This window comes from Oncorhynchus clarkii, chromosome 6 (assembly GCF_045791955.1).
Source record: "Oncorhynchus clarkii lewisi isolate Uvic-CL-2024 chromosome 6, UVic_Ocla_1.0, whole genome shotgun sequence".
NCBI classification, from domain to species: domain Eukaryota; kingdom Metazoa; phylum Chordata; class Actinopteri; order Salmoniformes; family Salmonidae; genus Oncorhynchus; species Oncorhynchus clarkii.
The window spans coordinates 8,320,929-8,348,320 of NC_092152.1; the positions used below are offsets into that span (position 1 = coordinate 8,320,929).

Sequence of the window (27,392 nt, forward strand, 5' to 3'; positions counted from 1 at the left end):
GGTGGGGTAGTGGGGTAGTGGGGTGGTGGGGTAGTGGGGTGGTGGGGTAGTGGTGGGGTAGTGGGGTGGTGGGGTAGTGGGGTGGTGGGGTAGTGGGGTGGTGGTGGGGGGGTGGTGGGGTGGTGGGGTAGTGGGGTGGTGGGGTAGTGGGGTAGTGGGGTGGTGGGGTGGTGGGGTAGTGGGGTAGTGGGGTGGTGGGGTAGTGGGGTGGTGGGGTGGTGGGGTGGTGGGGTAGTGGGGTGGTGGGGTGGTGGGGTAGTGGGGTAGTGGGGTGGTGGGGTAGTGGGGTAGTGGGGTGGTGGGGTAGTGGGGTGGTGGGGTAGTGGGGTGGTGGGGTGGTGGGGTAGTGGGGTAGTGGGGTGGTGGTGGGGGGGTGGTGGGGTGGTGGGGTAGTGGGGTGGTGGGGTAGTGGGGTGGTGGGGTAGTGGGGTAGTGGGGTGGTGGGGTAGTGGGGTGGTGGTAGTGGGGTGGTGGTGGGGTAGTGGGGTAGTGGGGTGGTGGGGTGGTGGTGGGGTAGTGGGGTAGTGGGGTGGTGGGGTAGTGGGGTGGTGGGGTAGTGGGGTGGTGGGGTAGTGGGGTAGTGGGGTGGTGGGGTGGTGGGGTGGTGGTGGGGTAGTGGGGTAGTGGGGTAGTGGGGTGGTGGGGTAGTGGGGTAGTGGGGTAGTGGGGTGGTGGGGTGGTGGTGGGGTGGTGGGGTAGTGGGGTGGTGGTGGGGTGGTGGGGTAGTGGGGTGGTGGGGTAGTGGTGGGGGGGTGGTGGGGTGGTGGGGTGGTGGGGTAGTGGGGTAGTGGGGTGGTGGGGTAGTGGGGTAGTGGGGTAGTGGGGTGGTGGGGTAGTGGGGTGGTGGGGTGGTGGTAGTGGGGTGGTGGTAGTGGGGTAGTGGGGTAGTGGGGTGGTGGGGTAGTGGGGTAGTGGGGTGGTGGGGTAGTGGGGTGGTGGGGTAGTGGGGTGGTGGGGTAGTGGGGTGGTGGGGTAGTGGGGTGGTGGGGTGGTGGGGTGGTGGGGTAGTGGGGTGGTGGGGTGGTGGGGTAGTGGGGTAGTGGGGTGGTGGTGGGGTAGTGGGGTAGTGGGGTGGTGGGGTAGTGGGGTGGTGGGGTAGTGGGGTGGTGGGGTAGTGGGGTAGTGGGGTGGTGGGGTAGTGGGGTGGTGGGGTAGTGGGGTGGTGGGGTGGTGGGGGGGTAGTGGGGTAGTGGGGTGGTGGGGTAGTGGGGTAGTGGGGTGGTGGGGTAGTGGGGTGGTGGGGTAGTGGGGTGGTGGGGTGGTGGGGTAGTGGGGTGGTGGGGTAGTGGGGTAGTGGGGTGGTGGGGTAGTGGGGTGGTGGGGTAGTGGGGTGGTGGGGTGGTGGGGTAGTGGGGTAGTGGGGTGGTGGGGTAGTGGGGTGGTGGGGTGGTGGGGTGGTAGGCTGAATAAATACAACAATAGGTCTAATTCAAAGGTGATGAAGGAAGTGAAAAATGCTGGCCAGAGCATGACCAGAGCATGACCAGAGCATGACCAGAGCATAGCCAGAGCATGACCAGAGCATGACCAGAGCTCGTGGCTAGGTGGTATTGGAGCTAAATTTGAGCGGGAGAGAAAGACACTAACAAATAAGTTCAACCTGCTCACATTTACGCATGCTGCGCTCCTCGCTCCACCCCAGCTCCGCTCGCATCCTCTGGTCAAAGCTGTGTGCTGGAAACCCTTGGTAGAGCATGGGTGGAGAACGCGTTGCAGTGCTCATGTGAATGTATTTCCTTTGTTTCTCTCACTTTGAAAACATATATATATATTTTTAATGATAAAACAAAAATAAGACACGATACCGTTTGTCAAGTTTGATTTTAATATAAGAAACAAAGAGAAAGAAAAGATCAGAGGAAAACTGTCATGAGGCTGGAATCTTCTCCTCAGCACCCAATATATTACTATACAAATCTACTCTGACTACACTATGTACAAGTCAGCCACGTATGTATGAGAAGAGTTTCTAAACTGAAGCGATGAATAGAAAAGAGAAAAATCAGAGTGTCCTCTATCACCTGGCACCAAACCAACCAGTCATTACCACCCCGTTATGTGTCCTCTATCACCTGGCACCAAACCAACCAGTCATTACCACCCGTTATGTGTCCTCTATCACCTGGCACCAAACCAACCAGTCATTACCACCCCGTTATGTGTCCTCTATCACCTGGCACCAAACCAACCAGTCATTACCACCCCGTTAAGTGTCCTCTATCACCTGGCACCAAACCAACCAGTCATTACCACCCCGTTATGTGTCCTCTATCACCTGGCACCAAACCAACCAGTCATTACCACCCCGTTATGTGTCCTCTATCACCTGGCACCAAACCAACCAGTCATTACCACCCCGTTATGTGTCCTCTATCACCTGGCACCAAACCAACCAGTCATTACCACCCGTTAAGTGTCCTCTATCACCTGGCACCAAACCAACCAGTCATTACCACCCGTTATGTGTCCTCTATCACCTGGCACTAAACCAACCAGTCATTACCACCCGTTATGTGTCCTCTATCACCTGGCACCAAACCAACCAGTCATTACCACCCGTTAAGTGTCCTCTATCACCTGGCACCAAACCAACCAGTCATTACCACCCGTTAAGTGTCCTCTATCACCTGGCACCAAACCAACCAGTCATTACCACCCGTTAAGTGTCCTCTATCACCTGGCACCAAACCAACCAGTCATTACCACCCGTTATGTGTCCTCTATCACCTGGCACTAAACCAACCAGTCATTACCACCCGTTATGTGTCCTCTATCACCTGGCACCAAACCAACCAGTCATTACCACCCGTTAAGTGTCCTCTATCACCTGGCACCAAACCAACCAGTCATTACCACCCGTTAAGTGTCCTCTATCACCTGGCACCAAACCAACCAGTCATTACCACCCGTTAAGTGTCCTCTATCACCTGGCACCAAACCAACCAGTCATTACCACCCGTTAAGTGTCCTCTATCACCTGGCACCAAACCAACCAGTCATTACCACCCGTTAAGTGTCCTCTATCACCTGGCACCAAACCAACCAGTCAGTACCACCCGTTATGCATTCAAACACTAAACCAACCAGTCATTACCACCCGTTAAGTGTCCTCTATCACCTGGCACCAAACCAACCAGTCATTACCACCCGTTAAGTGTCCTCTATCACCTGGCACCAAACCAACCAGTCATTACCACCCGTTAAGTGTCCTCTATCACCTGGCACCGAACCAACCAGTCATTACCACCCGTTGTGCATTCAAACACTAAACCAACCAGTCATTACAACAGTTGTGCTTCCATGGCATCCACAAAAGTGGAGAAAGCCACTCCGGAGAGGAAGTGTTTACAGAGCTCGGGTCAATAATCCGCTTTCTTCTATCCAATCCCAACCAATGGAAAACAAAAAAACACGATTTACTCTTTCTGGACCAGCATTAAGGGATTCATCTTTACCAACGAACATTAGCTAACACAGGCTCACTTCAGCAAAGACCTCTGGGATATTGAGTTTAGTGGTTTCCTTACATTCCTCTCTCCCCCTTCATCCCTCCCTCCCCTCTTCATGCGTTGCAGATTGCAGTGCACAACAACGGGGCATGTAAACACACTTCAAGTTGAACCACTTCCCCCAGTGCTCCGTGGAATGTCAAACATACACATAACACATCCAGCAGGGCCTCTCCTCCCAGCAGAGCCCCACCTCTCAGGTGAGCCCCACCTCTCAGCAGAGCCCCTCCTCCCAGCAGAGCCCCACCTCTCAGGTGAGCCCCACCTCTCAGCAGAGCCCCACCTCTCAGCAGAGCCCTCCTCTCAGCAAAGCCCTCCTCCCAGCAGAGCCCCTCCTCCCAGCAGAGCCCCACCTTCCAGCAGAGCCCCTCCTCCCAGCAGAGCCCTCCTCCCAGCAGAGCCCCACCTCCCAGCAGAGCCCCACCTCCCAGCAGAGCTTCACCTCTCAGCAGAGCCCCTCCTCCCAGCAGAGCCCCTCCTCCCAGCAGAGCCCCTCCTCTCAGCAGAGCCCTTCCTCTCAGCAGAGCCCCTCCTCCCAGCAGAGCCCCACCTCCCAGCAGAGCCCTTCTTCCCAGCAGAGCCCCACCTCCCAGCAGAGCCCCTCCTCTCAGCAGAGCCCTTCCTCTCAGCAGAGCCCTTCCTCTCAGCAGAGCCCCTCCTCCCAGCAGAGCCCCACCTCCCAGCAGAGCTCCTCCTCTCAGCAGAGCCCTTCCTCTCAGCAGAGCCCCTCCTCCCAGCAGAGCCCCTCCTCTCAGCAGAGCCCCTCCTCCCAGCAGAGCCCCACCTTCCAGCAGAGCCCCTCCTCTCAGCAGAGCCCCTCCTCTCAGCAGAGCCCCTCCTCCCAGCAGAGCCCCTCCTCCCAGCAGAGCCCCTCCTCCCAGCAGAGCCCCACCTTCCAGCAGAGCCCCTCCTCTCAGCAGAGCCCCTCCTCCCAGCAGAGCCCCTCCTCCCAGCAGAGCCCCTCCTCTCAGCAGAGCCCCTCCTCTCATCAGAGCCCCTCCTCTCGGCAGAGCCCCTCCTCCCAGCAGAGCCCCTCCTCCCAGCAGAGCCCCTCCTCCCGGCAGAGCCCCTCCTCCCAGCAGAGCCCCTCCTCCCAGCAGAGCCCCCTCCTCCCAGCAGAGCCCCTCCTCCCAGCAGAGCCCTCCTCTCAGCAGAGCCCCTCCTCCCAGCAGAGCCCCTCCTCTCAGCAGAGCCCCTCCTCCCAGCAGAGCCCCTCCTCTCAGCAGAGCCCCTCCTCCCAGCAGAGCCCCTCCTCTCAGCAGAGCCCCTCCTCCCAGCAGAGCCCTCCTCTCAGCAGAGCCCCTCCTCCCAGCAGAGCCCTCCTCCCAGCAGAGCCCCTCCTCCCAGCAGAGCCCCTCCTCCCAGCAGAGCCCCTCCTCCCATCAGACACACCGTGAAGTATCAGATACAGTACAGGTGAACAACACAACACATTGACATTAATGTTAATAACCTTAACAATGACAACACAAGAAATGTCAGAAGCTGATTTCAATGTTGAGATCTTTGGTGTCAGCCACTTTTAAACACTTGATGCCTGTTCATTCACTCAGATATTGTGGCAACAGAGGATGCAGCAATACAAATAAATGTACTTAAAATAGGGGGGGGGGGGAATAATGTTTTGAAATAACAAAAAAAGTAAAACTTGGCTTTTTAAAACTTTTACACTAACATGACAATATCGATTGATCTCCCAATGGACATGTGACATCTACGCAGAGATCGCTTTTCAATTATATTTACAACCACAATTAAGGTTAACCTTCATTTCAATCCCCTGCAACTCAGAATGAATTCTATGCAAGCCAACTACAATCATAGAAATATGTGTACTAGAACAGGCGAAGGGAAGTACAGCAGTAACTTCCCTGTTCCCTAGAACAGGGATGTACAGCAGTAATTCTATTGCTATGGCTCAATTCATCTGAAGGCGGAGCTGCGAACACAACAGCTGTTTGGTCAGAGGCTTGGTCACAGCAACATGCTAGCTACTGTGTGATCAGAGGCTTGGTCACAGCAACATGCTAGCTACTGTGTGATCAGAGGCTTGGCCACAGCAACATGCTAGGTACTGTATACTCGTAAAGAGTGTTGTCCAGCTTCTAGCTCTGGTCCACGTCACCGTTATCCAGCTTCTAGCTCTGGTCCACGTCACCGTCAGTGCGTGTTCCTCCACTGGAACCCTCACAAACGCCCCTGGACCAACGCTAACCAGCCTCCAGCTACTCAATCCAGAAGACTGAATCTCTGTAGGGGATAGCTAATGACATCTAATAATGCTAACTAGCTTTAATGCTATCTGATAAGGCTGCACAGTTTGCGGTGGGTATCTCCAGCGGGACAGTGCCTTGCTTTAGACATCTCCAAGGGGACAGTGCTTTCTATTCCTCATCATCAGTCCATTGTGGCTCCCCAACCCTCTCTAAAGCAGGGTTAGGGTTAGGGTCAGAGGGTTAGGGTCAGAGGCTTAGGGTCAGAGGGTTAGGGTCAGAGGTTTAGGGTCAGGGGGTTAGGATCAGAGGGTTAGGGTCAGAGGGTTAGGGTTAGAGGGTCAGAGGGTTAGGGTCAGAGGCTTGGGGTCAGGGGGTTAGGGTCAGAGGGTTAGGGTCAGAGGGTTAGGGTCAGAGGCTTAGGGTCAGAGGGTTAGGGTCAGAGGGTTAGGTTTAGGGTCAGAGGCTTAGGGTCAGAAGGTTATGGTCAGAGGCTTAGGGTCAGAGGGTTAGGGTCAGAGGGTTATGGTCAGAGGGTTATGGTCAGAGGGTTATGGTCAGAGGGTTATGGTCAGAGGCTTAGGGTCAGAGGGTTAGGGTCAGAGGGTTAGGGTCAGGGGGTTAGGGTCAGAGGGTTAGGGTTAGGGTCAGAGGCTTAGGGTCAGAGGGTTAGGATCAGAGGGTTAGAGTTAGAGGGTCAGAGGGTTAGGTTCAGAGGGTTAGGGTCAGAGGCTTAGGGTCAGAGGGTTAGGGTCAGAGGGTTAGGGTCAGAGGGTTAGGGTCAGAGGGTTAGGGTCAGAGGGTCAGGGTCAGAGGGTTATGGTCAGAGGCTTAGGGTCAGAGGGTTAGGGTCAGAGGGTTAGGGTCAGAGGGTTAGGGTTAGAGGGTCAGAGGCTTGGGGTCAGGGGGTTAGGGTCAGAGGGTTAGGGTCAGAGGGTTAGGGTCAGAGGCTTAGGGTCAGAGGGTTAGGGTCAGAGGGTTAGGTTTAGGGTCAGAGGCTTAGGGTCAGAAGGTTATGGTCAGAGGCTTAGGGTCAGAGGGTTAGGGTCAGAGGGTTAGGGTTAGAGGGTCAGGGTCAGAGGGTTATGGTCAGAGGCTTAGGGTCAGAGGGTTAGGGTCAGAGGGTTAGGGTCAGGGGGTTAGGGTCAGAGGGTTAGGGTTAGGGTCAGAGGCTTAGGGTCAGAGTGTCAGGGTCAGAGGGTTAGGATCAGAGGGTTAGAGTTAGAGGGTCAGAGGGTTAGGTTCAGAGGGTTAGGGTCAGAGGCTTAGGGTCAGAGGGTTAGGGTCAGAGGGTTAGGGTCAGAGGGTCAGGGTCAGAGGGTTATGGTCAGAGGCTTAGGGTCAGAGGGTTAGGGTCAGGGGGTTAGGGTCAGAGGGTTAGGGTTAGGGTCAGAGGCTTAGGGTCAGAGGGTCAGGGTCTGAGGGTTAGGATCAGAGGGTTAGAGTTAGAGGGTCAGAGGATTAGGGTCAGGGGGTTAGGGTCAGAGGATTAGGGTCAGGGGGTTAGGGTCCTATTCTAGCTATGACAGTAGTTCTGCTTTAGCCAAAGGCCTTATCCAAACTGCCCTATATAACATTCATATTCAAAAAGATCAATAAAATCTGAGTCAAACAAATCAACATGATCATAGTCCAGTGTGGGGTTAATAAAAGGAACAATGGATAAATGGAAGACAACCAGGCAGCAGTGCTTTACGCACAAAAAACACAGAACCTCAAGACAAAAGCATTTGTCCAGTTGTCGATTTCTTACTAGGCCCGGTATTAGGGACATTATGTTTTCTTTGGTAGGCCTACCATACAAAATCAACATGAAAACACAACATACTGTATAAAGATGGATGAACAGAATTCAATTTACACAAACCATCAACAGACAAAAAGGGTGAGAGCATTTTTTCATGGATTTCAAATGATTGAGGTCCATCACTGAAGAATGTGAAATATGAAAGAAATGGTCCACATTCTGGAAGTGATAACCTCAACCCACTTCCTGCTCTCTTAAAATGATAACATCGCTGCATCCTCTTCCAGTCCTCCCCGCTGTCTGTATGTCTGTCTGTCTGTCTGCCTGTCTGTCTCTCTGTCTGTCTCTCTGTCTGTTCGTCTGTCCATCTGTCTGTCAGTCAGAGGGGTTAAGAGAAGAGAATTCAGGCTAAATAGACCTCTCACTCAGGACAGCCCGTTGGTTGTGCCAGGGTTCAAAGTTCACTGGACCACGTGTGGTCGTAAGGCCTGGTACAACCCCTCGAAGGTGGGTCGATCGGCGATGTCGCGGTCCCAACAACGCATCATCAGCTCAAATAGAGAGGGAGGACAGAGCAGTGGGGCGTATAGAAAGATCTAGAAGAAAAATGGGGTGGACGGGGGATGGGGTGCCAAAACATTACTGTTATGCCCAGATATATAAGTCACAGATATATAAGTCACACATATATAAAAGTCACAGATATATAAGTCAAAGATATATAATAGTCAAAGATATATAATAGTCACAGATATATAATAGTCACAGATATATAATAGTCACAGATATATAATAGTCACAGATATATAATAGTCACAGATATATAATAGTAACAGATATATAATAGTCACAGATATATAAGTCACAGATATATAATAGTCACAGATATATAATAGTCACAGATATATAATAGTCACAGATATATAAGTCACAGATATATAATAGTCACAGATATATAATAGTCACAGATATATAATAGTCACAGATATATAAGCCACAGATATATAAGCCACATATATATAATAGTCACAGATATATAATAGTCACAGATATATAATAGTCACAGATATATAATAGTCACAGATATATAATAGTCACAGATATATAATAGTCACAGATATATAAGCCACAGATATATAATAGTCACAGATATATAATAGTCACAGATATATAAGCCACAGATATATAATAGTCACAGATATATAATAGTCACAGATATATAATAGTCACAGATATATAATAGTCACAGATATATAATAGTCATATATAATAGTCACAGATATATAATAGTCACAGATATATAAGCCACAGATATATAATAGTCACAGATATATAATAGTCACAGATATATAATAGTCATATATAATAGTCACAGATATATAATAGTCACAGATATATAAGCCACAGATATATAATAGTCACAGATATATAATAGTCACAGATATATAATAGTCACAGATATATAAGCCACAGATATATAATAGTCACAGATATATAAGTCACAGATATATAATAGTCACAGATATATAATAGTCACAGATATATAATAGTCACAGATATATAATAGTCACAGATATATAATAGTCACAGATATATAATAGTCACAGATATATAAGCCACATATATATAATAGTCACAGATATATAATAGTCACAGATATATAATAGTCACAGATATATAATAGTCACATATATAATAGTCACAGATATATAATAGTCACAGATATATAAGCCACAGATATATAATAGTCACAGATATATAATAGTCACAGATATATAATAGTCACAGATATATAAGTCACAGATATATAATAGTCACAGATATATAATAGTCACAGATATATAATAGTCACAGATATATAAGTCACAGATATATAATAGTCACAGATATATAATGGTCACAGATATATAAGTCACAGATATATAAAAGCCCCAGATATATAAAAGCCCCAGATATATAAAAGCCCCAGATATATAATAGTCACAGATATATAATAGTCACAGATGTATAATGGACTTTACATTGCATGCAGGATGAGTTTACATTGCATGCAGGATGAGTTTACATTGCATGCAGGATGAGTTTACATTGCATGCAGGATGAGTTTACATTGCATGCAGGATGAGTTTACATTGCATGCAAGATGAGTTTACATTGCATGCAAGATGAGTTTACATTGCATGCAGGATGAGTTTACATTGCATTCAGGATGAGTTTACATTGCATGCCGGATGAGTTTACATTGCATGCAGGATGAGTTTACATTGCATGCAGGATGAGTTTACATTGCATGCCGGATGAGTTTACATTGCATGCCCGATGAGTTTACATTGCATGCAGGATGAGTTTACATTGCATGCAGGATGAGTTTACATTGCATGCAGGATGACACAATTTGAGCACAAGACTAAATAATATTTTACCCATTTGGAAAAGAATGACATGTTGTTGAATGTGAGACAAAGCTAAGTTACTCTACCTAATGACATGTTGTTGAATGTGAGACAGAGCTAAGTTACTCTACCTAATGACATGTTGTTGAATGTGAGACAGAGCTAAGTTACTCTACCTAATGACATGTATAATCCTATGCACTGATGAATCCAGTACCCGGATACCACTCTTCTCTCTTTTAAATGTTTTTGCCACCCGTGTATAAATGAATGAATGAATAAATTAAATAAATAAAATCACTAACCTGTCTGCCCTGGTTCCGGAAGAACTCGCCAGTGTTTTCGATGACCTGTTCGTCTGACAGTAGGCTGTAAGGCTGCTCTTTACACAGAGTGAAGATCTCCCACAGGGTGACGCCGAAGGCCCACACATCGCTGGCCGTGGTGAACTTACCCTGGAGAGGAACCACACAGACAGTGAAGTTTCCCCTAGGTACAGATCTAGAATCAGATTCCCCTCCCCAAATCCTAACCATAGCTATTAGTGCAGAAAATGCTAAACTAACCCAAGATCAGCATCAAGGGCCAACTTCAACCCTAAACCTCACACCACCAACCACGGGATCTATCTGGGTCGTATTGATTTGGCAACAAACGGAAGAAACTAGACAAGCGGGGAGGGGTTTCATAAGTGTTTTGCTATGGTGTGCACTAATGCATAGGACCCAGATGTAGCCAAATAAAGGCTGACTTAACAGGTCAAAATGGTTGCCTATAGCTTCCATCAGAGTTCTGAATGAGCTTTGATGTGGATTCACGATAACGTTTCAGGAAACACATTTACATATCTCTCATCCACTCAACGCCACTGTTTCAATGTGAAATTAAGCCATATATACTGCACATTATATATATATATATATACATTTTATGATTTGTTCTGGTTTTTCGACTTGGTCATTAAGAAATTCAGCAGCCATGACTGAACCCCAACAAGAGTTGTAATGTGGGTGTCTCTTGTGTGTGTTCGCAAATCACATGTGTTTGTTTCTACATTCAAAAAAACTGTTCACAGTTAGTCACTCACCCTTCTAGATAACTTGAAATAAGTCTAACCAGGTTTTGTGTCTTGGAGTCACCTTTGCTCGCTAGTGCTAGCCAACTCCTTTCACCAATTAGCTTCAGACTGGTTGTGGCAAAATTGGTTTGATATTGGACAGTCTATCTCTGGGGCTAGTTAGGGACCATCAATAAATTAAACAATGTAAATGGGACCACATCTTACATGCTGCACCTCTTTTCAAATCAAATCAGATGTTATTGGTCACATGCACATCTTTATCAGATGTTATTGTGGGTGTTGCTTGTGTTCCTAGTTCCAACAGTGCAGTAGTATCTAACAATTCACAACAATCTAAAAGTAAAAGAATGGAATTAAGAAATATATAAATATTAGGACGAACAATGTCGGAGTGGCATTGACTAAAATAGAGTAGAATAGAAGACAGTATATACACTAGAAAGGACTGTACATACAGTCAGAAGTTTACATACACTTAGGTTGGAGTCATTAAAACTCGTTTTTCAACCACTCCACAAATTTCTTGTTACCAAACTATAGTTTTGGCAAGTCAGTTAGGACATCTACTTTGTGCATGAAACAAGTAATGTTTCCAACAATTGTTTACAGACAGATTATTTCACTGTATCACAATTCCAGTGGGTCAGAAGTTAACATACACTAAGTTGACTGTGCCTTTAAACAGCTTGGAATTGAATTGCGACTCCACTTTGTCTCTGTACTGATGTTTTGCCTGTTTGATTGCCTTACGGAGGGAATAACTACACTGGTTATATATAACCATATTCCCAGTCACCTTGCCATGGTTAAATGTGGCGGTTCTCGCTTTCATTTTTGAGCGAATGCTGCCATCTATCCATGGTTTCTGGTTTGGGTAGGTTTTAATAGTCACCGTGGGAACAACTTCCCCTATACACTTCCTGATGAACTCAGTCACCGTGGGAACAACTTCCCCTATACACTTCCTGATGAACTCAGTCACCGTGGGAACAACTTCCCCTATACACTTCCTGATGAACTCAGTCAACGTGGGAACAACTTCCCCTATACACTTCCTGGTGAACTCAGTCACCGTGGGAACAACTTCCCCTATACACTTCCTGATGAACTCAGTCACCGTGGGAACAACTTCCCCTATACACTTCCTGATGAACTCAGTCACCGTGGGAACAACTTCCCCTATACACTTCCTGATGAACTCAGTCACCGTGGGAACAACTTCCCCTATACACTTCCTGGTGAACTCAGTCACCGTGGGAACAACTTCCCCTATACACTTCCTGGTGAACTCAGTCACCGTGTCCATGTAAGCATCAATGTTGTTCTCAGAAGCTACCCGGAACATATCCCAGTCCACGTGATCAAAGCATGGATTCCGATTGGTGAGACCAGCGTTGAATAGACCTTAGCACGGGTACTTCCTGTTTGAGTTTCTACCTATAGGAAGGGAGGAACAACATTTTTCCAAAGGGAGGGCGGGGGAGGGCCTTCTAGGCATCTCGAAAAGGCGAGTAGCAGTGATCTAGTGTTTTTCCTAAGCGAGTACTACAGTCAGTGTGTTGACAGAACTTCGGTAGCTTTTTCAAAAAATATGCTTTGTTAAAATCCCCAGCTACAATAAATGCGGCCTCAGGATATGTGGTTTCCAGGTTTGCATAAAGTCTAGTGAAGTTCCTTGGCGGCCGTCGTGGTATTTGACTTGAGGGGGCATATACACAGCTGCGACTATAACCAAAGAGAATTATCTTGGGAGGTAATACAGTCGGCACGCGGAGCGAGTAGTGGGGCTGGAGTGGAGCGAGTAGTGGGGCTGGAGAGGAGCAAGTGGTGGAGCTGGAGTGGAGCGAGTAGTGGGGCTGGAGAGGAGCAAGTGGTGGAGCTGGAGTGGAGCGAGTAGTGGGGCTGGAGTGGAGCGACAAGCGGAGCTGGAGTGGAGCGAGTAGTGGGGCTGGAGAGGAGCAAGTAGTGGAGCTGGAGTGGAGCGAGTAGTGGAGCTGGAGTGGCGCGAGTAGTGGGGCTGGAGTAGAGCGAGTAGTGGGGCTGGAGTAGAGCGAGTAGAGGAGCGAGTAGTGGAGCGACAAGCGGAGCGAGTAGTGGGGCTGGAGCGAGCCCAATTTTACTGGAGAGCGCAGCGAGAAGATTCCCAAAGGCTGGAGCGTTGTCCTTCTCGCCCGCTCCAATTTCACTCCAGTAGCGCTCACTTCATGAGCTCAAGGCATGCCCGGCCCAGCATGTAGTCTACTTGTGTGCTGCTATAGCCCCTAGCTTTAGCTACTATCATGGAGTTCACTAAATATTTACATAAAGAAACTGATAGACCACACGGGTGCTAAATCAAGGTGACTTACAAAGATGAGGACCAAGAGCAAGAGAGGGAGTGTGGTGATGTAGTGTCCACTACTAAAGAGAGGGAGTGTGGTGATGTAGTGTCCACCAAAAAGAAAAAGATGAAAGAAAGGAAGGAGTGTGTCGCTGTAGCAAAGTATTTATAAACAAAAAATCTGATCTCTTAAATGTTTTGTTCATTTTTGTTCTATTATCTATACAATAGACCATCATTGATGTTGGATCAATAGGCCTGGCATATTCCCATATTCAAGGAACTTTACATTTTGATTGGGATATTTTGCCTAAAAACCTTTAGGCCTACCTATAAAAAAACAAATATAAGATAACATAATAATAATAATAATAATAATATAAGATATTCACCATCACATGAGCCTGAAGACACAGACTGGCAAGACGTGGTTCTAAAAATGAATTGAAAAGGCACTAATAAGTCCTTTTTTGTTTAATTTGTGTTTCATTCTAAGTAAGTCACAGCCTATATGAGCACTTTCTATATTATAATGATTAATACAATGAAATGTTGTTTAAATGCTGAGCGCTTTATGTCCCTACCAGTCTAGTATGTTATAGCCTTGAAATAATGTAAATAATACAGCCTAAATCATTCAGGCTCCCTGTCTGGCTCCTGACCTATTTACAGTGTTTATATGCTGTTTAATATGACATGTAGCCTATTTACAGTGTTTATATGCTGTTTAATATGACATGTAGTCTATTTATAGTGTTTATATCATGTTTAATATGATATGTAGTCTATTTACAGAGTTTATATGCTGTTTAATATGACATGTAGTCTATTTACAGAGTTTATATGCTGTTTAATATGACATGTAGTCTATTTACAGTGTTTATATCATGTTTAGTATGACACACCTGCCCGCCCGTCCAGCATCACTACTCTGGACGGTTCTGACTTAGAATACATGGACAACTACAAATACCTGGGTGTCTGGTTAGACTGTAAACTCTCCTTCCAGACTCACATTAAACATCTCCAATCCGAAATTAAATCTAGAATCGGCTTCCTATTTCGCAACAAAGCACCCTTCACTCATGCTTCCAAACATACCCTCGTAAAACTGACCATCCTACTGATCCTTGACTTCGGCGATGTCAAGGATGCTTCATATTTGTCGCCAAACCCACTGACTCCAGGTCATCTATAAGTCTCTGCTAGGTAAAGCCCCGCCTTATCTCAGTTCACTAGTCAACATAGCAGCACGCACTCGTGGCACGTGCTCCATTGGCCGCATTTCCTTTCAGTTCTCTGCTGCCAATGACTGGAACAAACTGCAAAAATCACTGAAGCCGGAGACTCATATCTCCCTCACTAACTTTAAGCACTAGCTGTCAGAGCAGCTCACAGATCACTGCACCTGTAAATAGCCCATCTGTAAATAGCCCATCCAACTATCTCATCCCCATACTGTTATTTATTTTATTTAATTTGCTCCATTGCACCCCAGTATCTCTACTTGCACACTCATCTTCTGCACATCTATCACTCCAGTGTTTAATTGCTATATTGTAATTATTTCACCACTATGGCCTATTTTTTTGTAACCTTACCTCCCTTATCTTACCTAATTTTCACACACTGTACATAGACCTTTCTATTGTATTATTGACTGTATGTTTGTTTATTCCATGTGTAACTCTGTGTTGTTTGTGTCGCACTGCTTTGCTTTATCTTGGCCAGGTCGCAGTTGTAAATGAGAACTTGTTCTCAATTAGCCTTCCTGGTTAAATAAAGGTGAAATAATGTTTTTTTAAAGAATGTAGCCTATTTAAAATGATGTGCACTTCTTACATTCATCTTTTCATGTTGTTTATTTAAATACTTTTCATTCAAATCATATGGTTTGGTTTCAATACTTCTAAACCAAATGGTAGATCCAGGTAGTCACAACAATAGATGGATGTTGGTTAAACTGGGATTTTAATGAATGGAGTGAATTTGGAACGGCAGTTTATTTTTAAACTTGTGAGCGTTGAGCGGTTTTTAGACGAGCGGTTGGAAAGGATGTGATGCGCCAGAGCAATGAGCTGGATTTCCAACTGCTCAACTCAGCTCACATGCTCTGGTTCAGAGCAACACCATCATTGTGAAGCCCTGTTATTTTGTTACAATGAATCCTTTCTGAAGATGATTATTTATTTAATGTGATCAGTGATTAATTTCTAAAGATGATTATTTATTTAATGTGATTAGTGATTCATTTCTAAAGATGATTATTTATTTAATGTGATTAGTGATTAATTTCTAAAGATGATTGTTTATTTAATGTGATTAGTGATTAATTTCTAAAGATGATTATTTATTTAATGTGATTAGTGATTAATTTCTAAAGATGATTATTTATTTAATGTGATTAGTGATTAATTTCTAAAGATGATTATTTTTTTAATGTGATTAGTGATTCATTTCTAAAGATGATTATTTATTTAATGTGATTAGTGATTCATTGCTAAAGATGATTATTTTTTAATGTGATTAGTGATTCATTTCTAAAGATGATTATTTATTTAATGTGATTAGTGATTAATTTCTAAAGATGATTATTTATTTAATGTGATTAGTGATTCATTTCTAAAGATGATTATTTATTTAATGTGATTAGTGATTCATTTCTAAAGATGATTATTTATTTAATGTGATTAGTGATTCATTTCTAAAGATGATTATTTATTTAATGTGATTAGTGATTCATTTCTAAAGATGATTATTTATTTAATGTGATTAGTGATTCATTTCTAAAGATGATTATTTATTTAATGTGATTAGTGATTCATTTTAATGTAAAAAAACCTTTAAAAAAACGACATGTCCCTCATTTTAAAGTCAACCTTGTCACGTGAACTGAACTATCTTTTTAATATGGTGAAACTATTCCTTAAAAAAAAAAAAAATATATATATATATATATATATATATATATATATATATATATATATATATATATATATATATATAAACTTATAGTCAAATCATACTATCAAATCAGGTGAGCTGATTCCACTCTTTTTGGCCCATTTCATTGTTTTTGTGGTGGAAAACTGAGGGGGCTGAGCATAACAGGTCAAGATTGTTGCCCATAGATAGACAGGCTGGAAATGGTTTTTACTGGCAGCCCGCCAGGATCTTACATTTTTTTGTGAAGCTTGCATTCAATTGCCCCTTCCTGTTGCACACAACACGCTTCCATTCTCACTGTCACAAGAGGATTTATGGCCATGTTACGGTCAACTCTGTGACAGTCAACCCTGTTACTTTATTTGGCACTTAATAAGCCCTTACTACAGTCATTTAAAAAAAAAAACTTATTGAGAGGTTGAACATGCTCGTCATGACAAAATTGTAACATTTTTTTTTACCAAGTTAACTACCCAAATGGGAGTAATTTTGTGGAATGACCCTGAGGTATTGTGCTTTCTCACCAGTAGAATGCTCTCCCAGGCCATCAATTTGCAGAATGACCCTGAGGTATTGTGCTTTCTCACCAGTAGAATGCTCTCCCAGGCCATCATTTTGTGGAATGACCCTGAGGTATAATCCTTTCTCACCAGTAGAATGCTCTCCCAGGCCATCAATTTGCAGAATGACCCTGAGGTATTGTGCTTTCTCACCAGTAGAATGCTCTCCCAGGCCATCCAACGGATGGGCAGCACAGCTCGCCCCTGAATGCGGTAGTAGTCACTGCTGTACAGGTTTCTGCTCATGCCGAAGTCTGCTATCTTGATGGTGAGTCTGCGGTCCAGCAGGCAGTTGCGTGTGGCCAGGTCTCGGTGCACAAAGTTCAGAGAGGCCAGGTAGCGCATGCCGGACGAGATCTGCACTGACATGTGCAGGAGATCTGACAAGCTACAAAAAAAGAGAGAGAGATAGCAAAAAAGTAAGAGAGGAGAGATAGCGAAGAGAGAGAGAAGATGGATAGCGAAGAGAGAGAGAGGCGAGATAGCGAAGAGTGAGGAAATATAGCGAAGAGAAAGAGGAGAGATAGCGGAGAGAGAGAGAGAACCAATGTGTTAGCTTAAGAAGAAAACAACGTGGAACAATGTTGTTGGAGAAAGTGAGGGAGTAGTAATAGAATATTGAGTCATTGACCTATATTTCTATGGGTGAGAGAATTGGTTTCAAATCTGGACCTCCAAGCCAGTTCCACTGCTGTGCAGATTTGCATTGTTCCCCTCTAATCAGGGACTGATTTAGACCTGGGACACCAGGTGGGTAAAATGAATTATCAGGTAGAACATTAACCGGAAGTAGTACTCTGGACCTCTAGGCTTGGATTTGATTACCCCTGGTATAGTTGGAATGACTGAGACTGGTGGAGTATGGTGAGAAGGGAGGAGGAGAGAGGAGTGGAGGAGCATGGTGAGAGAGGAGGAGAGAGGAGTGGAGAAGTATGGTGAGAGGAGAGAGGAGTGGAGGAGCGTGGTGAGAGGAGTGGAGGAGCGTGATGAGAGGAGAGGAAAGAGGAGTGGAGGAGCGTGGTGAGAGGAGAGAGGAGTGGAGGAGCGTGGTGAGAGGGAAGGAGAGAGGAGTGGAGAAGTATGGTGAGAGGGGAGGAGAGAGGAGTGGAGGAGCATGGAGAGAGGAGAGAGGAGTGGAGGAGCGTGGTGAGAGGTGAGGAGAGTGGAGGAGCATGGTGAGAGGGAGGAGAGAGGAGAGAGGAGTGGAGGAGCGTGGTGAGAGGAGAGGAGAGTAGAGGAGCATGGTGAGAGGGGAGGAGAGAGGAGGAGCGTGGTGAAAGGAGGAGGAGAGAGGAGGAGCTTGGTGAGAGGAGGAGGAGAGAGGAGCATGGTGAGACGAGGAGGAGACAGAGGAGGAGCATGGTGAGAGGAGGAGGAGACAGAGGAGGAGCGTGGTGAGAGGAGGAGGGTCTCACCTGACTGCGGGGATGTTGTTGGCGTGGGTCAGGGTGCTCTCCATCTCTCTCTGTGACAGAAACATGTTGAGGTCTCCGTTGTCCATGTACTCAGTCACCATGCACAGTGGGTCTGAGCTCACACACACACACAGCAACTGGATGATGTTGGGGTCGTTGAGCCTCGACATGATCTTGATCTCCTTCAGGAAGTCGTTCCTGTGCGTGTGTGGTGGCGGGGGGTGGGGGGGTTAGAATACCATAGGTCAGAATGTAGCTATTCATACACACAGAGTACTAAAGGAAATATTCATACACACACACCTGGTGATCACAAATATACAAACACACACACCTGGCGTTGTTGGTGGCGTCTGCCCTCAGTTGCTTCACCGCCACCAGGACAGGCCGTCCGTCCCGGTCGGGAAGGGGGGCGCCCTCCCCCAGAAACTCAGGCAGACCCTCAGCCTCACACAGGTGGACCTGCGCAGAGAACAGGGTCATGTTCATTAGGGCCCCAAACAGACTGAAACATTTGTATGTTTTTCATCGTGTGCCCAGTAACACATTATTTTAAGGGTACCATAATAAGCCATTTATAATCATTTGCAAACAGTTTGCTTATCATTTATTAACCATGACTCCCAAATTTGTAAATGTTAGTAAGCTAATCATTCACACATGTATATACAGAGTATTTGATACACTGCCAATTTTGCAGGTTTTCCTACTTACAAAGCATGTAGAGGTCTGTCATTTTTATCATAGGTACACTTCAACTGTGAGAGACGGAATCTAAAACTAAAATCCAGAAATTCACATTGTATAATTTTTAAGTAATTAATTAGCATTTTATTCCACTGTATGTAACCAGTGTGAAATGGCTAGCTCGTTAGCGGGGTGCGCGCTAATAGCGTTTCAATCGGTGACGTCACTCGCTCTGAGACCTTGAAGCAGTTGTTTCCCCTTCTCTGCAATTTATAATCATTTGCAAACAGTTTGCTTATCATTTATTAACCATTACTTCCACATTTGCTAATTATTCACACATGTATATATGTAACCGGTGTGAAATGGCTAGCTAGTTAGCGGGGTGCGCGCCAATAGCGTTTCAATCGGTGACGTCACTCTCTCTGAGGCTTTTGTGGAGCGATAGGTAACGATGTTTCGTGGGAGGCAGTTGTTGATGTGTGCAGAGTGTCCCTGGTTCGAGCCCAGGTCGGGGCGAGGAGAGGGGCGGAAGCTATACTGTTACATTATTACAGGTCCTTAAACATCCTGTGTCGTGTGCTTGTTCTTTCACCAGGTACAGCAGGAATGTCTACCAATGTCTGCCCATCTTTTAGTGAGAAATTACCCTGGTCACTCAAAACATTTATAAACTATTAAAAAAGTTTAGGTAGCTCTCACTTTAGATTAGGGACTGAAAAAATACTTTACTAATGATTAGTAAATTGTTTATAAATGTGGGAGTAATGATAAATACATGGTGAACAACACAGTTATGTGACTGAAATCAGACAGGCGTGAGGGGTAAGAGTTTGGTAATATAACACACAGTACAACCTTTTTCTGTGGTTTCCTCCAGTTGATAAATGTTGAAGGGGCAATCTGGGATTGATACATCCTTCATTGATTCTTGAAGAATATAACGTTTAAACGCTCATGAAGAACGAATGAGGGCATCTGCAGTTGTCTGTGTGTACGTCAGTCAACAAGAAGATAAACACTAGGAAGGTCCTCACCTCCCCAAACTGCCCCTCCCCCAACTTCTCCCTGAAGAGCAGCCGCTGGCGGGGGAACTCTGCCACGGAGATGTCCTTGCGGGTGAGCGAGTCGACGGTGAGCGCAGGCACGGCGTACATGTTACTGCCTGTCACACCCTGCAGGCTTACGATGTCCGTCTCGGCGTAGTGCGGCACGCTGCTCTGGAAGCACTGGTGAGGCGTGCACTGGGTCACATCGGGCTCTGCATAGCCCCCACCACACGCTGAGGAGGAGCAGGGATATTAGGGAGGAGGAGGAAGAACAGGAAGATGAGGAAGAGGAGGAAGAATAAGATGAGGAGGAAGAGCAGGATGAATAGGAGGAAGAGCAGGATGAATAGAAGGAAGAACAGGATGAATAGGAGGAAGAACAAGATGAGGAGGAGGAAGAACAAGATGAGGAGGAGGAAGAACAGGATGAGGAGGAGGAAGAACAGGATGAATAGGAGGAAGAACAGGATGAGGAGGAGGAAGAACAGGATGAGGAAGAACAGGATGAGGAGGAGGAAGAGCAGGATGAGGAGGAAGAACATGATGAGGAGGAGGAAGAGCAGGATGAATAGGACGAAGAACAAGATGATGAGGAAGAACAGGATGAGGAGGAGGAAGAACAGGATGAGGAGGAAGAACAGGATGAGGAGGAAGAACAGGATGAGGAGGAGGAAGAGCAGGAGGAGGAGGGAAGGGAATGTTAAGAAGGAGGAGGAAGAGCAGGAGGAGGAATGGGAGGGGGAGGAGGAGAGAGGTGGAGGCAGAGAGACAAAGAGAGAGTGATAGTTAGTGCTAAGCTCCTGACTGTTATGATAACCAGGGCCTGAGAGTAGGAGTTCTGATCTAGGATCAGGTCCCCCTTGTTCAAGTAATCTTGTTCATTATGATCTAAAAGGCTAAACTGATCCTAGAGCAGCAGTCCTACTCTACGTTTTGAACACAGTGCCAGACTCATAAAGCTAAGGATGAAATGAAAACAGTCCCAGACAGTAACAAACCCTGGCAGTCCCAGACAGGCACAGACCCTGGCAGTCCCAGACAGGAAAATACCCTGGCAGTCCCAGACAGGCACAGACCCTGGCAGTCCCAGACAGGAAAATACCCTGGCAGTCCCAGACAGTAAAATACCCTGGCAGTCCCAGACAGGAAAATACCCTGGCAGTCCCAGACAGGCACAGACCCTGGCAGTCCCAGACAGTAACAGACCCTGGCAGTCCCAGACAGGAAAATACCCTGGCAGTCCCAGACAGTAACAGACCCTGGCAGTCCCAGACAGTAACAGACCCTGGCAGTCCCAGACAGGAAAAGACCCTGGCAGTACCCAGACAGTAACAGACCCTGGCAGTCCCAGACAGTAACAGACCCTGGCAGTCCCAGACAGTAACAGACCCTGGCAGTCCCAGACAGTAACAGACCCTGGCAGTCCCAGACAGGAAAATACCCTGGCATTCCCAGACAGGCACAGACCCTGGCAGTCCCAGACAGTAACAGACCCTGGCAGTCCCAGACAGGCACAGACCCTGGCAGTCCCAGACAGGAAAATACCCTGGCATTCCCAGACAGGCACAGACCCTGGCAGTCCCAGACAGTAACAGACCCTGGCAGTCCCAGACAGTAACAGACCCTGGCAGTCCCAGACAGGAAAAGACCCTGGCAGTACCAGACAGTAACAGACCCTGGCAGTCCCAGACAGGAACAGACCCTGGCAGTCCCAGACAGTAACAGACCCTGGCAGTCCCAGACAGTAACAGACCCTGGCAGTCCCATACAGGAAAAATCCCTGGCATTCCCAGACAGGCACAGACCCTGGCAGTCCCAGACAGTAACAGACCCTGGCAGTCCCAGACAGTAACAGACCCTGGCAGTCCCAGACAGAAAAATACCCTGGCATTCCCAGACAGGAAAATACCCTGGCATTCCCAGACAGGAACAGACCCTGGCAGTCCCAGACAGTAACAGACCCTGGCAGTCCCAGACAGGCACAGACCCTGGCAGTCCCAGACAGGCACAGACCCTGGCAGTCCCAGACAGGCACAGACCCTGGCAGTCCCAGACAGGAACACAGAAGGGGAAGGAACTATAGCCTCAAATCAGACAAGGAGGACATTCCCCATCCCCACCACTATAGTCTTCTATATCATTCTGATATTATAGTCTGATAGTAAAACAGAAATACAAACTATTTAAAGAGACACTGGCATTTCAACATTTCCATTCATCATTGGGCGGCCATTCCGGGTCTTCGTATTGGCACACCTTTTTATCTCTTACCACGAGAGGGGACTTGACGGTCATGACGAGAGGTCAGGAAGAGGTCATAAAGGCATAGGGCTAGAGGCTAGAGGGATATGGAGGAGGACTGGAAGGTAAAGAAGAGAGAGAGTCTGAACAACAGATCAGCATGCATAACATACAACATTCCAGAGAAGCAGCCGGCATGATCAACAGGTTGATTTGAAAGAAGCGAGTAACAGTCACAGCAACATGCAAACTATAAGGACTAAGAAGTAACATGATGCCTTTGATTGAAAGAAAGATGAAGGTGGGAGGAGAAAGGAGAGGAAGAGAGAAAAGCAAGAGGTATTCTTCACCTGAGGTCTCTGCACTCCGAGACAGTTCAGGCAGCTTGTTCCTGAGGCCGGCTGGGTCTTGGTACTGAGGGTCCAGGAGAAAGACGCGCTCGTACGGGTGGTCCATCTGAGAGACCCGGGGGGGCACGGGAGGGGTCTGCAGAATGATGGTGTCACTACTGGAGGACAGGCGCACGGTGACCTCCTCCTCGAGGATACGGCGTGGAGCCTGGGGCGGGAAGCAGGCAGGGATCAGTCTATAGCGAAGGAAACGTTATCGCCACCTCCCTCCTCATAAATTGAGGAGCATATTGAAGTGAAGAGGAAACTCAGCATCTCTTGGAGGGCAGTTGAAGTTGTTTTATAAAAACACTTAAAACACACTAAGGTGTAACGGCCCGGGCTGGGTTTCTACTAAGATAACATATGGACTTGTTTTAAGATGGTCATACCATGGATCATTTAGCTATTTGATTTTGAATTTAATACAACATTGAATTCGGTCTTAGATACGTATAGATACGCATAGATACGCATAGATACGCATAGATACACATAGATACACATTGAATAACATTCATACATGGATAAATAGATAGTCCAAAAAGTATCAAAAGGAAGTCTGTTCTGAAGTGTCTGTCCTACATCTGAGAGATAGAAGAAAGATCAGGAAATTATATACTTTTTTTTACCCATATTTAACCCATTTTTTAAAAATACTAAACTACTTCCATGATTGTTTAAAACTGGTACCGAGGGACCTTCGGTCGAGTCTTGTGGGCATCCTAGAGCAAAACAACCGACATGTACGTGACAGTCTCACCTTTCGACGGTGGTACCCCAAACTGTTCGCTACAGACAGAAGTTGGCAGATCGTCGGTACCGACTTCAGATGAGTCCCAAGGTCATATTAGTTTGTAGGCCAAACCGTTCGGACTCTACAGACGTTTTCGTGAGAAGAACGATTTTTCGGGATTTCTCCTGTTCTGACAAATACCGCTGTAGCTCTCCCACCTTCCACCGCAGATACGTAAGGCGAATATCGAAGGACGAGGTAGATTAAGACACAGCTCATGCAAAAAAAACAGACAGCTTCATTATGCTATTTAGATTTCCGAGGAGAAATAAAAACAATTGACACTTTCCAGGCCCTTAAGAGTTGCTGAATTTTCCTCTTCACTTCAGAGAACACCATTTTCCCCTTCTGCCTTGTCAGTTCAACCTGCTAAAAGGGTTATGACAGATGTGGGTATCCAGAATATAGTCTGTCCTACCTTCTCCAGCACCTTGCACACATACTGGCACCACAAGATCAGGAAGATGATCACCACGAGCAACAGGATGATCGTCACCAGACAGCCAATCAGAATAGGGGTGTTCCCATCATCCGGTTGGTCCTTGGTTGATGGGGTTGTCACTGAGGAGGAGGTGTTAAGGAGTTGACTAATTTCATTTATTTGGAGAGAAAAAAAATGACATATAGGTCTATAGCCAGTAGTACATATATTTAAAATATGATCAAGGATATAACATAATCAAGTTATTTCCATAGTGAAAACTATACTGTATACAGTAGAAGCAGGTTAGATGGATCCATTCCCTTTCCCTCAGCTTATCTGGCACTTTTGCAGTCAGACTTTTCCAGTTACAACTAAACAACTGAAAGGAAATAAAGTGTTGAAATATTCAGAGGTGCTTCTTTTAGAAAACACCCAAACTTTCTAGTACCTGAAAGGGTTCTTCGGCTATCCCCATTGTAGAACCCTTTGAAGAACCTGTTTTGGTTTCCGGTAGAACCCTATTGGGTTCCATGTATAAACCCTTTCCCAAGAGGGTTCTACATGAAACCCAAAAGAGTTCTACCTGGAACCAAAAAGTGTTCTACCTGGAACTAAAAATGGTTCTACCTGGAACCAAAAAGTGTTCTACCTGGAACTAAAAATGGTTCTACCTGGAACTAAAAAGTGTTCTCCAATGGAGAAAAACCCCTTTGGAAACCTTTTTTCGAAGAGACTACCCCCGAAACGCTCAGTTTTGCATTTTCTCCATTAATGGTTATGGTAAGGATTGGGAGAGGGGAAGCAGGAAGTTGAAAGGTTACCAGTCTTGTGGGTGGTGGGCATGGAGCTCTCCTCCTTGGGCCAAGGGGATGTCACCGCCAGGGTTATCTGAGTAGGAATCACGGTGTCTGCTGTGGGACAAAAGGAACCAATTAAGAGTTTATTTCCCCAAAAACGTTATTTCCACAAATGTTTCAAATTCGTGTTTTTTTAAATAATTTCTTATGGGTACCTTCATGTGTGTGTGTAAAATATGTTTATTCCTAGTATGTGTATGAAAACAAAAATGTATTTGCAAAACACTATATCATTTTTTTTGCTAGAATGTTAGTATCCTGTATTTTTGACTGTGATATGGGGTGGACCCACTTAGCTATCTTAAAATGCACTAACCGTAAATCGCTCTGGATGAGAGCATCTACTACCCGTAAATCGCTCTGGATGAGAGCATCTACTAAATGCCAAACAATTCACATGTAAATGTTTTACATACGGATCTCATATTACTGTATTGAATTATTTATTTAAAACATTTAAATATTGATGTCACAAATGTATCATTTATACATTTCTTTCTAAAAAAAAACTGTAGTTATTAGTTCCATTTGACTGTGTAAGACCTAGCAGTTTAACTAATTTCTCTGAGAGGGAGGCAGATATATTGCATTTGCAAAAAAAAAAAAACGATTATTTGTCTCTCTGAAATGAATCTATCAAGTGATAGATTTGAATCAAATACTGTCACGTGTGCTCCCTCTCCGGCCTCTAGGTCACCAGGCTGCTCGTTATGGCGCACACCTGTCACCATGGTTACACGCACCTGCGCGTCATCAGACTCACCTGGACTTCATCACCTCCCTGATTACCTTTCCTCTATATGTCAATCCCTTTGGTTCCTTCCCCAGACGTCTGTGCGTTGTTCGTTTTTTCTTGTTTTGTATTATTTATTAAAACACTCCCTGAACATGCTTCCCGACTCTCAATGCACTCGTACAGTACATGTCTGTCACTGAACAACCTCGTGTCATGATTAGAGAGTGAAAAAAATACACCGATCTCTCTCAAGTTCTTTAAACAATAAACGCCTAACTTACCAACGTTTCAGAAAATAGATAAATAACGTTTTGGAACCAACCTCCTCAAATGGTCACCTGTGTTCACATACGACTCTGAACATCAAAGTACATATTTTCACAGGGGTTTAGATGCTACGATGATTCTCTGCACATTGCTTGTGCTTGTCATGTGACAACCTCAAATCTGGCAAACATTTAAGAATTTTTGAAACCCAGGAAATGGCGTGGCTATTTCTACATATTGCACAGGTCTTTAACTGTTTTCCTGTGAACCGTGCCTTAGGGGATGAAGAGGAGTAAGTCAGTAAGGAAGGAAGGAAGGAAGTGAACCGTGCCTGGTGGGGCTCAATGTGTGTCAAAGGACAGATAGCGCCGGAAGTGGATCATTGTAGCCTTACGTCCCATAGGGGATGAAGAGGAGTAAGTCAGTAAGGAAGGAAGGAAGGAAGGAAGGAAGGAAGGAAGGAAGTGAACCATGCCTTAGGGGATGAAGAGGAGTAAGTCAGTAAGGAAGGAAGGAAGGAAGGAAGGAGGGAAGGAAGGAAGTGAACCATGCCTTAGGGGATGAAGAGGAGTAAGTCAGTAAGGAAGGAAGGAAGGAAGTGAACCATGCCTTAGGGGATGAAGAGGAGTAAGTCAGTAAGGAAGGAAGGAAGGAAGGAAGGAAGGAAGGAAGGAAGGAAGTGAACCTTAGCGGTAGATATTTCTCCGCTTCCCCTCCTACCTGACTGGAAGGAGATTTCGCTGAACATCATCCACACATCAGCGAAGTGGAAGCGGCAGCGCAAGGCCTTGGCATTACGGCGTCCCAGAGGCACGGTCACATAGCGAGCGCTGGGGTTGCGGTCGTCCAGCACCGTACGGAACTCCACCGGCTCGGTCTCCCAGTTAGCAATGAGACGAGGCTTGAAAGAGCAGTACACGGAGGAGAAGATCTTCACCCCGCGGTAGAACATATTGTTACTGTGCACCTGTCCAGGGAAGACCACAGTTACATACGAACTGGGAAGTCAGTAAGTTTTATTTATTAGAATTATTATTTTTTACACAGAGTAACTTTTGACCAACATGAGAAGAACATGAGCCTCTTCATCCTATTGTTGTAGGGTGTGAGCTGCAAAATGTTGAAAATGAAACCAGAGTATAATTTACACTGAGCAGCTCAAACCTCAAGCTTTCATTGAAATAAATGCAATCGTCACTCTTGGCAAAAATTCTGCATCTAATGTAACAGGCCAGTAGGTTACACAGACAGAAACACCACCTCATATAAACAGGCCAGTAGATTACACAGACAGAAACACCACCTCATATGAACAGGCCAGTAGATTACACAGACAGAAACACCACCTCATATGAACAGGCCAGTACATTACACAGACAGAAACACCACCTCATATGAACAGGCCAGTACATTACACAGACAGAAACACCACCTCATATGAACAGGCCAGTAGGTTACACAGACAGATACACCACCTCATATAAACAGGCCAGTAGATTACACAGACAGAAACACCACCTCATATGAACAGGCCAGTAGATTACACAGACAGAAACACCACCTCATATGAACAGGCCAGTAGATTACACAGACAGAAACACCACCTCATATGAACAGGCCAGTAGGTTACACAGACAGAAACACCACCTCATATTAACAGGCCAGTAGATTACACAGACAGAAACACCACCTCATATGAACAGGCCAGTAGATTACACAGACAGAAACACCACCTCATATTAACAGGCCAGTAGGTTACACA

At 45.9% G+C, this 27,392-nt stretch overlaps 1 protein-coding gene across 3 annotated transcripts in view; it reads right to left on the reverse strand.

Moving 5' to 3' along the window:
* Positions 1-7,213: 7,213 nt before the first annotated feature.
* LOC139410587 (discoidin domain receptor family, member 2, like) overlaps positions 7,214-27,392 on the reverse strand; it is a 55,671-nt gene continuing 35,492 nt past the window's right edge. The window contains exons 8-17 of one of the 3 annotated variants that reach the window (XM_071155884.1): positions 26,351-26,561; positions 24,592-24,681; positions 23,765-23,907; positions 22,512-22,719; positions 19,909-20,153; positions 18,519-18,646; positions 18,185-18,382; positions 16,923-17,157; positions 10,168-10,317; positions 7,214-8,065 (exon numbers count right to left, since the gene is read on the reverse strand). In XM_071155884.1, coding sequence (XP_071011985.1) covers positions 7,931-8,065; positions 10,168-10,317; positions 16,923-17,157; positions 18,185-18,382; positions 18,519-18,646; positions 19,909-20,153; positions 22,512-22,719; positions 23,765-23,907; positions 24,592-24,681; positions 26,351-26,561 — 1,743 coding nt within the window. In that variant the 3' untranslated portion in view covers positions 7,214-7,930. Of the gene's footprint in view, positions 8,066-10,167; positions 10,318-16,922; positions 17,158-18,184; positions 18,383-18,518; positions 18,647-19,908; positions 20,154-22,511; positions 22,720-23,764; positions 23,908-24,591; positions 24,682-26,350; positions 26,598-27,392 lie in introns of all 3 variants that reach the window. The other 2 variants (XM_071155883.1, XM_071155882.1) reach the window with 2 other exon arrangements.